The sequence below is a fragment of the Amphiprion ocellaris genome, chromosome 8 (genome assembly GCF_022539595.1).
Source record: "Amphiprion ocellaris isolate individual 3 ecotype Okinawa chromosome 8, ASM2253959v1, whole genome shotgun sequence".
Taxonomy (NCBI): Eukaryota; Metazoa; Chordata; class Actinopteri; family Pomacentridae; genus Amphiprion; species Amphiprion ocellaris.
Window position 1 is genome coordinate 19,160,321 of NC_072773.1, and position 13,523 is coordinate 19,173,843.

The 13,523-nt window shown below is 39.5% G+C and overlaps 1 protein-coding gene across 2 annotated transcripts in view; it reads left to right on the plus strand.

Annotated features, from left to right (window-relative positions):
* The first annotated feature begins 359 nt into the window (after positions 1 to 359).
* Positions 360 to 13,523, plus strand: part of syt6a (synaptotagmin VIa) — a 79,702-nt gene continuing 66,538 nt past the window's right edge. The window contains exon 1 of one of the 2 annotated variants that reach the window (XM_055013047.1): positions 360 to 642. In XM_055013047.1, coding sequence (XP_054869022.1) covers positions 486 to 642 — 157 coding nt within the window. In that variant the 5' untranslated portion in view covers positions 360 to 485. The remainder of the gene's footprint in view (positions 643 to 13,523) is intronic. The other variant, XM_055013048.1, reaches the window with a different exon arrangement.

Consider the following 13,523-nt stretch of genomic DNA (forward strand, 5'->3'; position numbering starts at 1 on the left):
GCATTTCAAGTTTTGCCCCTGATTTTCATGGTTCATTTAAGCTGCTTCTGTAGCATAGATGTGATGCAATAACTCTGCCCTTTTATCACCTGGGGACAATTGTGATTCATTATGGCTGCACACATACACATACACATGCACACCCACACATACACATACACATACATATACATACATATATATACATAATGGCACAAACACCACATGTTCATGCAGTTAACAATATTGGCCCAGCTTACACACACGGCAATGTTAGAGCAAGCTTGCACACATTGACAAACAAAACAAACGCCAACATGCGCACACACTCGAGTGCATTTATGTGTACACACTGTTGAGCGACCGTGGAAGAAGCAGAAGAATCAGCCGGGGACGGAGACAAGTTGCATTTATCTTGTGCATGCAAGGCTGCAGCGTGTGTGTGTGTGTGTGGGAGTGTTAGTCCCCTCGGATGAGCACACACGGCTGAGGATGCAGCTGGGAGCATGAGTTCTGACCGAGAGGAGTATGACATGGTCTGTCAGAAAGCTGTGACCCTAATTGTTGACCTCTGCCTCCACAACAGCACACTGTTGGATCAGGACACCTGTCAGGATTTCCTCTTCCTATTGTCCGGTCAGACCTCTGACCGCAAAGACCCGGGTGAGTAATATAATTAACTCCTGATCTCTATTGGGTGTAAGGCTTTCCTGTTGTGCTTTGTAAGGCTCAGTGCTCATTTGTTCCTCAGAAGAGAGCTAATAAGGATTTTGTTTGTGGTTGCTTTTCTTGCATGCGTGTGCCAAAGGTAGCGACAATCAGCTGGCATTGTAATTTAGCACGTGGTTGTCCTTCTTTTTCCTTTTTCCTTTTTTTTTTTGAACCACGTGTATGGTAGCAGATGATTGCTCTGACGCAGCTTCGACTGAACGCCTTAAGCCACGAATATATCCTTAATGAGTTTTTGTGACCCCAGGGCAATAGGGAGCAATAGGTGTATAAACAAAACCCACATCGACTCCCCAGTTTGCTCCAGAGAGCAGAGCTTCTATACCATTAATAGACAAGCCTTGAGGCTGAGTAATGCCAGCTGATGCTGCACTGACCACTAAGACTGACAATAAAAAGAGATGAAGGAACAGGAAAAAAAAATCTTTTAAGGAATGCATGTTTTATGCCTGAATGAACAACAAATACAAACACATGTTAGACAGTGAGGTTGTGTGTTTAATCTGCTAGGCAAAATTTGGACATCCTGAAAGGGATTTTTGACTTATTCATGAAGACTGATTTGCACATCTGTTGCAGCCTTGTGCATCTGTTGCTTTGGCACTTGTGGTGGGCTTCACCCTCTTTAAAGGAATAATCCCTCTCTTCAAATGCAGCAGCTCCTCCACAGACTCTGTTTTAAGTCTTTGTTTAATGAATTCTATCTATTCAGTGTAGCAAATACTGGCTGAGGTTTCTAGAATGTAGAGAAAACCGGAGAAGATATGCCCAAAGGGTCTTTGAAAAACTGAAGTGTTATAGATTTAGAAAGGCAGGATTCCCCCAGCTTTCACTGTCGAGATTTTTAGATAGCAGCACTTAAATAGTAAATGTGTCTGTGCAGTGTGAAAAGTGATACTTTATTTCTTCTTCTTCCTGTCTCATCACAGAAATAATTTGTGTGAAAAACGAAAAAGGCAAATTTTAACCGAAGCAGAACAGCAGCTTTTGGAATACTAATGCAGTAAATGTATCAGCACAAACAATTTCATAGCAATTACATGATCTGTTGCATATTGGATATCCGTAACTGGGATCATCCGTCTAATTTTACATTTTGTCTTCCGACCAAACATTTCGTTGTGAGCATTGATTTGGGGTTCTGTGTTTGATAGAAAAATGGGTTTTTAGCTTCGTCAGCAGGTGAGACAGCAATGAGGAAATAATATTTCTGGCTGCTTTTCAGAGGGAAGGGCCCCTCTTCAGAGAGTGCATGTCACACCAATCCTGACAAAATCCACTGTCACCTCACATCATCTTCAGCAGAGGAATTGAACGTACATCACAGTGCCACTGGCATCCACCACTGAGCTGTGGGGACATTAAATGCCATTGCATGTTATGTAGCCATTGATGTAAATTCTTTCTGCCACGTGGAAGCTAAAGACAAGCTGCTTCTCATAATGTTGGAGGATGTGTAGGTTGGGGGTTGTAGTAAATGTCTCCTTGCATGTATTTTCTGTGCAACAATGCGTAGGTCCCACAGAGAGGAGTGTGGGGTTGTGTTCATCCAACAGGACATACAGTGTAATGGAGGTGGAGATGAAAGTCTCACAGAAACTCCGGCTTATTAAACCTTATTTTCTTGCAACACATGGCTGTTAATTGTCATCAAAGTCACAGTAACTGAAAGCTGGAGAAAAAAAATTCTCACCATTCTAATGCCTAACTGCATTTTCTTATCTCTCATTTTTATCTGTTAGTTGGAGTGTGGCTGAAATTAAAATTTTGCTTTGCTATTGACTTTGTATGGTCAAATAGAAGATAATTAACAGATTTATTTTATTATTTATTTTCCAACAGTGAAAGCGTCCTTATATAAGCATTCTCTACTAATAATTTGATCCGTACATTTTCTGTCTGTTGTCTCTCAAATTAAGCGTGGTGTTCAATCACTTTCTGAAAAAACTGTTCTGAGACAAAATAGCGTCAACTGCAGCTATAACCACATTTACTGTAAGTCTGAAATTTCACCTCCAAGTTATGTTCCAATAGTGTATTTTTTTGCACATTTTGAAATAACACATTAGAAAGACTTGATGGAGATGGCAAAATTGAAAAAAAAAAAAACTTACCCAGTTTTTGCACTCACTCATTTGAGATGGTTTCATTCTCGGAAAGAGTTAAAGTGCATAATGAGAGATGAATTTTCTGACACATGAGACATTTAATTGACATGACTGATCTGCTGTTTCTGCTTCTTTCGGCGTTTTCACTTCTGGACAGCAAGACACATGTTTAAAACCAGCTGACATGAAAGAAGAGTTGAAACTTTTCTGACTGAAAACATTTCCTGAAGACTTCACTCTCTCATAGATCGTCATAATTTTTTGGTCTCTTCTTTTCTGAGGCGTTTTAGTAGTTGGCAAACAACTAGCTTTGTTTTCAGCTTCTTCTGCTCCGCTTATTAAAGTCATGTGCAACATACTCTATAGCGCCACCTTCTGATGACACTAGTTCTGATAACCTAGTTTATTTTGCTCCAGACAGTGAATGGAAACAAGCTTTTTTACTGTTTTCATTTTGATGTTTGCTCATGTGTTCATTTTTGTGTTTTCTAAATTAGTAAGTTGATGCTATAAAAAGGGTGTCTGTCTGATTGACAGCTGTGATAAACAGTTGCTTTGAATACAGTAGTTGTGGAGGAACTTGTGGATCTCTGTTCAGGAATGGTACAAAAGAAAACTGAAGGACTGTTCCTTCAGTTCCTGTTCTCAACTGTGTGATTTATCATCAAACTACAGTGAGTTGTTCTGCAATAAACTGATACTCCGAGGGAGGTGGGGAACCACTGCAATGCTTTTAGCAGGTGAAACAGTGTGGAACTTTTTTCTCCCCCTATGGCAATGAGAATGATTACATAAACCCTGTTGCTGTGTGCTTATGATATATCCCTCGCCATCCAGCAACTTTTTTTTAGAAGGTTTCTAGGTTTTTCTGCCAGACTCCATAAGCTCCTCTGTTTCTGCCACTATGATTGCTCCCCTCTTCAGCTCTGGATGCAGCAACCAAAACAGTATTATGGAGCCTATGGAAGAAAAACCTATAAAGCATCTATAAAAAGTAACGGTTGCTCCAGATTAAAAAAAAGAAAGAAAGAAAGAAAAGGGGAAAAAACTGCTGCTTTCAGTGTGAAGAAGAAAACAATCAAGGGCAAGGTGCAATGTGCTTGTCCCTGTAGCTACTCGCACTGCCTGAAGGGGGAGACAAAAGTTTTGAAGTTTTAAAAGCTCTTGTTTTGAAGGCTAGCTTAAATGAGAGGCATGATTTTTCACTTCACTACAGTACAGTGAGAAGAACTACTGATTAAAAAAAAAAATCCTAGTGTACAGAAAATTATGCGCATAAACACAAACCACTGACCCATTCTATGGTTTATTGTAAGTGGGAAATATTTTTTTAATGTAATGGTACAATCAAATGGTGAATTTTGACTTGATAAGCAGAAGCTGTGTAGCAACGACTGCACTGGAACTGGATCCGGACACAAAAACATTTGTGACTTGTTGCACAGTCAAAAGGGTACATAAAGCAGACTTTCTAACTAGCTAGCCTATTTGGTAGTTCACTTGATTGGCTCACTATAGTACTGTGGGCATGAGTAAGATAATAAAATAGAATTACTGCCGTGTAGTTGAATGCCTCTGCCAACCAGTCAAGTTGTAGCTTACATCCATGCCGGTCTAGACTTGGATACAGTATATACTAAAAACTTCAAAGTGTGCAAGTTCATTGAGAGAAACAACAAACAGTCATATTTCCTGCATTTCTTCATGTGCTTAGCCAATGTTGTAGCCATGACTGGAGACAATGTTTAAAATATGGATAATGTTGCAAAAAAGCTACAAATTTACCTCTTAAACTTAACAGCACTGGTGATTGATAGAATCACCAAAGACTAGTGTAACCAATTCAGTCTCCAGCCAAATGTGAAATGTGGTCACAATCTCTCCTTCTGTTCCTGAATTATGGGGTTGAATCATGACCAGAACTGGCTTTTGCAGAACGTTACAATGACAGAGTGAAGCTGACCCGTGACATTTTGGCTTCAAAAATGTCATCCCTTCAGGATTTCTATCCGATTAGACATTTATGTGAAAATGAGCCACAATTAACATTTGAATTCTCGAGTTACAATCAAAGACGTGTTTTGTGAGGTTACAGTGACTTTCAACCACCAAATTCTACATCAGTGAGTCCAAGCGAACATTTGTGCCAAATTTGAGGAAATTTTCTCATGAGAATGGGATGGATCAATGGGCTACCTGAAAACATCGTGCTTGAGCATAAAAACACCTAGAAAAGGATCACAAAATCTCATCTTATGCTCTATAGGTTGCAGCAAGATGGATAAGCAACAATGCCACATGCTGCATACTCCAGATTTATCGTTTGTGCTCTGACTGCAAATCGACCATTGCAGACTTATCGGGACTTATCCGCTGGAAATCGTATAACGACTGAGCAGCCTTGGTGGAGTACTGCGCTCTCTGAGTGCTTTTCTTGTTGGAATTTGAAAAATACTGATCATAAATAGAAAAAATTATTGTTTGAGTACAATAATTATCCTATTCTTTATATTCTAGCATTGAGGATAAGCTACAAAAAGGGTTAGAGATAAAAGTCTTGTATAATTTTAATCTATCGGTAGCATACTTTGGGATATTAATAAGGTGTTTAGTTTACAATCCACCATCGAAATAAGAGGCAGTACAGTTATGGTTCCCCACTCTCTCTTGACCTCCTTAAATTGTATTTTGAATGTAATTCAGATGCAAAAAAAGGAGAAAAAACAAACGGTAAACAAACTTAAAAATGAGTTTTTTAGGTTTATTAGTTAAGATTTGCTAGCATTATTATCATTCATTTTATATATATTGTTTTGGCTGTGAATCATGCAAGTAAAGTCTGTTATCATGGTAATATTTTACCATACATATATAAGGCAGTTAATTTAGCTTTTTTTGGTAAATAATTTACAAAATGTTCATAAATAAAGTCGCACTAATTGTCTGACTTCTAGCCCCAATTGGCTGCATCTGTGTTGAATTAGGTGTGTCACTTTAAAGAGGTTAATTATTGATGCAATCACTTATCTGGCATTTTATATTTTCAATTGACATTTCTTTGTAGAAATCTGTTTTTAACTTTGACATGAAGGAAACGTTTTGTTTTTTTTTTAAATTGTCAGAAAAGCTTAAATAAATTCATCATAATACAATGTTGAAAAGCAACAAAATATGAAAAAGAGGTCGTGAATACACACACACACGCACGCACACACACACACACACACACACACACACACACACACACACACACACACACACACACACACACACACACATGAAATAAAAACTAGAGCCAGTCGCTTTTTCATCTGAATTTCAAAGGTGTAAATTAGCAAAAATAACAATTTGTCACTTTTGCTCTACTGTGAACATACTTTGGAGGTCATTATATGATTTTTTTAATCTCAGTACTTGAGGCCAGAATTGAGGGAGACTGAAAAAAACATCTTTTGCTCTCATTCTCTCCTCTATGACACACAGCACACTTGTTTTGTGACCGTGCAGCTGCCTGAATGGAGCTGCAGCTATCCCACTCACAGCAGCAGAGTTATTTTATCAGAGCAAATGTCCCTCTGAACTCCCTGTTGTTGGCTGAGGATCCCCTCAGTAGTTTCAAACCGATTATGACAAAATAAGAACGCCTAATTAGAAAGCCCGGGACTTCAATTCCCCTGTCCCGACGTGGCTGGGAGATAATAAGCCGTCGTCTTTATTGACCAATTTGTTGAATCTTGAGATGGCTGATTGTATTCCAATCAAGTCACCGTGCCAGTCCCACCTGCTGTGAGCGGCAACGCACGACTTTTTCAGGGAGATAAATGAGAGCTCGGTTCAGCGTCTCACACTCTGCTGAGAGAACATTTCCCACTGATCAGCTGCCTGCCTTAGATATTGATATTCACTCCAGAGCCTTGATACAGGTTACAAAGCATATCCCTTAAGCCTGTGTAGCTCCTAAATGGCTGAATGCACCTTCCACCCCCTCCTCCAAACACTCACCCTCATTACAGATTCCACTTTCATTATCAGCTGCAGCTTCAGGTGTGTGTGGGCTCGAATTGACGAGGCTTATTTTTCGATCACGTTATTTCTCGCACGCCCATCTCATCTTGAGGTTTATTAAGCAAGACCTTGGCTGGCAGAGGACATTAGCATCAGCACATCATTCATTTAGTTCCCACCGGTCTGCTCCTCTCTGTCCGTGGTATTTGCAGGGACGGATGGTGCATTGCAGGTTGAATCCAAAACAGAAAAACAAGAACATCAAATTAACTGCACTGTGGAGATTAGAACCCCAGCCGAACCACTGTGCCTTTCAATAATTCATACCCACTGTCTACTGTCTCGGTATTTTATTGATACAACATTTCACTGTAGACCACAAAAGAACACTGGAGACAGTCTGTTTCTGTTGTGAGAGATAACACATGGAAAAATATCTGTCTCAGCTGTCAGGAAAAGACCAAACGCCAGTCCTCAAAGGGGAGTGCCATTATTGCTGTAATCATTAGAATAATAAATAGCACTTGGTATGTTTTTATCCAGACTTTAATCCCTTCTTTGCACCTTGAAGTCGGGAGGTAAAGATAGTCTAATGTAAGGGTCTTTTGTTGACCTGAGATGAAAATCAAACATGGCACACGGGGTCAGTGAGCCAGTTCAGTGGGCGGAGGAAGCAAGAGCAGCGATGTGGAATACATTTTTCATTCAATTTGATGCACAAAAGACAAAAGTCCAACAGTGGCCTGAATACCAATCAGCTCTTCTGTAAGACGTCTGTGAACAGCATTACAAATGCCTTCATGTCTTCCTCTGAAGGTCTCACTGGTGTTTTCCTCAGCAGCATTTTAATTTTAAAGTTCAGTGGCAACAGGGATGTCCCTAAAGATGCTAATTTCAAGTGATGTTATCTGCTCCCCAGTTGAACAGCTGTGGAACCACCATGAATGCCGATCCATCTCCATGAATAAATGATAAAAAAAATCCTCCTTCCCTGACTCAATAGCACAGGCAACACCAGGCTATAGTGCACCTTGTGTGTCTCACTCTCTGGATGGTTTTCTCCTACAAAATGCATCAGTGTCATTAATGACAAAAGTGTTAGGAGGATGAGTAATGTAGAAACCTGCAGGCCAGCACACTGGGCAAGGCCTCCGCTGAGCAATCGAGCAGTAACATTGGTTTATTGATTAAAGAATCAGGCCCCAAGCGAGCACAGCGGTGAGAGCTTCACAGGACGAAGAGAAACACAACAGGGCATGAGAAAATCTTTTTTTCCGCTCCAATTTGCCCCTCTAGACCTTAACATTATACAACAATTTGGCACAGATATACGGAGCTGAGTGGCAACTAACCCTTCGCTAACCCCTAATACTGGGGCTGTTAGTCAAGCTTTGGTTTCTCGCTTGGTGTAAATTAACCATCACAATTCAATGTCATTTTTAGTTAGTTATTTCCCAGTTTTAGGCACAGGTAGATAAAAGCAGGTGTTTGTAGTTGAAGACCCTCGTTTTCTATACTTATTTCACCACTGTCACTAGCTAGGTAAGCTAATATTATGCTAGATCCACGTCCTCTTGACCAAAGAGCAGACAGACACAAGCTGTGTTTCCTTGACATTTTATGCAGTTTCAAGTACTGCATTACAAGAAGTTACGGAAATGGCAAAACTTGAGAAAATGCCAATTTTGACGTTAATATGTTGTGACATAGAAAACATTTAACTGACGCATCTGCTGAGCTGTTTCTGCTTCTTTCGTCGTCTTCGTGTCGAGACGGCATAAACATGGCCGATACCTGCTGACACAAAGGGGAATAACTTAACTTAGCGTAACGTAGCCACCTTCTGATGATTACAGTGAACCTACTTTATCCACTTCATACCAGTTAATGGGAATAAGCCTAATTAGCATTTACTTTTTCTACAGCTGACCACTAGCTAGTATCTACAGTGAAGCATTTAGCAGCTAACAAGTCAGATAAGAATTCATTTTGAATTTGCTCTAGAAAAGGACCCGAATATTTGATTACTCCTATTTTAGGATTTGGAGATTTGCTTTTTTATGCAAAAAAGTCTGCATTGTCTAGCAATATATTTCTAGTTTGTAATTGTGCTGTTTTTTGTTTTTTTTTTAAAGTTATTTTTTTGGCCTTTTTGTCAGCTTTATTAGATAGACGCAGTGAGAGAAAGACAGGAAACAGGGGAGAAGAGTCGGGGGAAGACATGCAGCAAAGGGCCGTGAGCGGGAATCGAACCCGAGCCAGCTGCATCGGGGACCAGTCCCTGTACATGGGTCACCCGCTCAACGCGTTGAGCTATACGGGCGCCCTGTAATTGTGCTGTTAAAATATAGATATATATACATCTGAATATATCCTTAAACATAACATGGGCACTTTATGTCTCTCAGTAGCAGTCAATTCCCCTTGGTAGTTCAACAAAAGACAAAATGCTTTTGCTCTCAATTGCGTTGGAGCACTTTAAACAAAGGCAGCGAGCCCGTTATGCAGTTTGCAACTAGTGTGAAAGCATGAAATTTCACCTGAAAGCTCTAAATTGTAGGCTTTTTGTTAATGGCTTAAAAAACTGAGCCCACACTAGATATAGAATTTAAACATCTATTGTCCAGTTGCTATGGTGAAGCTGCTTTAATCCTCTGTGTGAACGTTATTGTTACACATGATAAACACATATACTTACTGGGCTTGGAAAATAGTTGCAGCTGATCTAAATCATTAAAATAAAACACAACATCTGAGACTAAGGTAGAGCAGCCCAATCTAATAATAACTTGTCCATAGATGTATCCCCAGGCATCGCAACCATCAACACCCTCAACCACACTCACGAGTAAACATAGACCTTACAGTTCCTAAAATCTGCAAGAGAAAAGAAACAGAAAGATAGCAGATGTGAAGTTAATCACTGTGGATAGGAGACCCATTAGTGTAGGAAAATGCAAGTAAATAGAACTCTGGTTCAATGGACTATAGACTTGTTAAACAACCTGTAAAGAAGCCCAAAATATTTGCTGTTCTTTGCTATCTGCTTTGCCTGCTGCCCCTGTGACCTGAACTTGAATAAGCTGAAAGAAAAGGCTGGATAGATGGATGTTACTGAAGCTCCAGCGCCCACAAAAGGGATTTAGGATGTTTAAAAAGTTTGGGAGGTCGACTCAGAGGATGATAACAATGGTGTGAGAAAACTGACGATTGAGCACACCAGAAATAAACTTTTACAGCCTGGTACGAAAACAGTTTTTGTCTCTGTAGTTAATTCCCTTGTGTATGACAGCTGAATAAGGGTTGAATTTCTACATAACTCTGCATTTCAGCTGTATTAAGAATTAACGTTATATATAGTTAAGGATGTGGCCACTTTGAGGGACAGGTCTGTACTGCCTCATTAATGTAACATTGATTGTATATAAAAAACAGACGTAACGTCTGAGTCTGAAAAGTGAAGCCAAGGCAAACATGCCTAAAACTTGCATTCTTTGCAATAGCTAGCAGAGGGCAACTCCTTTTGATGCAAAAAGATTTCCATTTGCACAGGAAATGAGTGTACTTCTGACTTGATTATTGTCTCATTAAACATTTTTCTAATGAGTTCATGGACTGAATCACTCGTTTCAAGACTTGTTGAATACAGCATGAAATTCATTTAGTAAATTATGGTTCCATTTACAGTAAAACAGGTGGTAGAGCAGCGGATGTCTTAGGGTGGGGATGTCTTGTTGTTGACAAGTTGCTACTGTATCACTGTGTGTAGTGTCTTTGAGATCTCAAGACACAGACCAGCATGGTGTCAGGTGTCAAAGTCGAGCCTTCAAAACAGCAAGCTAGAAACCGATGGGACATCATGATTACTACATCCATCTTTTATGTACAGTCTATAGACCGTCCATGGCCCGTAGACATTTGCATGGCCTTCAGTTTAACACATGCTCCATCAATTTTTGCTCCATCATTGCATATTGGATTAGCCGGGAGTTAGGAGGAGTCAGGCAATGCCAAGATGGTGATGGCTAGAGCCACCATATTGAACTTCAAAACCACTTTTCAGAAGTCACGGAGGGTTCATCCATTTTTATATGTATCCAGTGCATTTAACACATAAACACAAAACATTACACAATCATAAACAAGGCTGGTCTTAAGTATAACCTGTAGCTCTATAAAGTCTAACATATTACATGGCTGTGGATGCTAGGTGTCTAAGAATGCTGATTAGTCAGACATGCTAATGTTTGCAGCTTTGAGCACATAGAGGCAGTAGCTGTGTTTAAAATTACCCTCTTATTTTTTCATTATTCCCCATTTCATGGACAATCACTAGATACTCAGGATGCTGAACTGTATTCTACTATAGGATGGTGTAAATTCTGTGCAGAAACAGAAAAGGAGGAAAGGCTGTAGGTTTTTGGTTTCTCTCTCTGGTTTTCTGATTTGCCTTTTTGACTTCCTTGTATCACTGATGTCAAGCCCTTCTCGTTTTCCTCTTCTAACGAAGCTCCATGTACCTCGTCTGTCTCAGAGTTCCACTGGCTGGTTTGGTTCATGAAGCTGTTGTGTCATAATGGCTGTTGAGCTGTCTGTCACGCTGAAAGCTTCAGGCCTCTGGGGCTGACACTCCTGTCACACTCACAGGGTCGATGGTGTAGAATAGGATGAGGAGTCTGTGCACTTCATCACCCAAATTAATGCACAGTCTTACAGGGTGGTATCCCTAAATGAATGAACACTAGAAATACTGTAATAGAACACAAACATAAAAAAAACTAACTGATATTTTGAAAGATGCTGCTCAAAGACATTCTTTCTGTGTAATTTAGATGAACAGTGCAATGTTGTCCTGGGAAGTCTTGGGTCTTTGCATTAATATAGATGTTGCTTTGACATGCACCACCAACCTAAATATTGTTGCATTGTTGTTACTAAGCACACCCCCTCCATAGCAACCACACCATACATGTGCCCTGCCACAGTGTAAACTACTTATGACTAACTAGAGGAACACTACAAAGAGCTCGGGTTGACCTGGCCTCCAAACTGCCCAAATCCCAATCTGACTGAGGATCCATTGGATGTGGCAGAACAAACATGATCCACTAAGGCCCAACCATGAACCTACAGGAACCCTGCCAACTTCCTGGTGCCGGACACCAGAGGCCATCTCCAGAGGTATTGTGTTTATGCCCCGATGGGTCAGAACTGGTCTGGTGACACAAAAAGGACCTACACAATATTAGGTAGGTGGCTGTAATGTTTAAAATTACAAGTCCATAACAGTCCAAAACCAAAACATATCCACTCTACTATCAAATATGACAAAGAAAAGCTTCTAATCAACACTTTAGAGAAGCTGGAAATGACCAGTGTTGCTTGAAAAATTACCAAAAAGAAGAACTGATTATCAAACTTTAAAAAAAAAAAAAAAAAAAAAAAGTGGATAAGTGACTATTTATTTGAGCTTTCATGTGATTTCTGAGTTGTACACCTCTGTATTATGCCAGGAAGTTGTTTCATACTGTCACTATCATAATTTTTTACTGTTTTGTATGGAGAATATTTAATGGATATGTCTACTTTCAGCAAACTAACTAGTTCTGTCTCTTTTAAAACCAGAAAATCTGATTACTTTGTGTGACAGTTCATTATAATCCACTGAGACAAAAGTATTTTTGCCAGAGACTCACCTAAGACAGTAGTGTAAACGGCATATACTCAAATACTACACTTCAGTACAAATTGAAGACAGTGAAAAGCTGCTCTGACAGTGATGATCAACAGTTAGCAACGTTTGCAATGCTAGATTTTTGCTTGTAATGAAATATTTTAATGAAGTGGTATTACTTAAGTAAAGGATTTAATACTTTATCTAGCACTGGCCTTAAGGGACACAAGCTGTACTGACATTATTGTAATTCCTGTAAATCAACAGTAGAGGTCAATAAAGGTAACAAACAACAAGATTCTTAGGATGTTGTTCTTAAACCAGTTATTTTCTAAAAAAGCGATATCCCTAAACTAATACAAGAAGGAGAAAAAACACACATACATCAGATATGGATATAATTTATCATGGATTTACACTTCAAATAAAGACCATCCTCTCCAAAATAAAAAACTAAAGATTCTTAATTTCATGCTCACGCCGAACCAATTTTGTGCTGGTCGTCACAATTCAGAAAAGTATTAGTTTTATTTTGCAATCAGAAAGGTCACCAAAGCAGTATAATTTTAGGCTGAGCCTGACATTCCCTACTGTTTTTTTCTGGCTCAAAAGTGCCTCAGCAGTGACCCACTGAACTTTTACCTGATTCATGCATTTTTAATGGAAAATAAATCCCAGCTTGCATGAGGTTGCAAGCGAGTGCATGAGGGCTCATCTACTTTTTTGTGTTATCACACATAAAAATAAATCTAAAATCTCTGTGAATATAAATATCACATTTCCAAACATGCATATCCTACTGCAGTGAAATGGTGCTGTTATTCTCGTCATGTCTGAGGTCCAGTCAACAGCAGGATGTGAGCTGCTTCATCTGCTGCCTGTGGGCGAAGGATGTGAGATGTTTTCTTTCTACTAAAACTGTAACCACCCACAGGCTATGACAACATAATGAGGAGGAGGTCTACTACATTAAAACTTTACTCACTAATTAGATAGAGACGTTGCAAGCATGGGAGGCTAAATTAAAT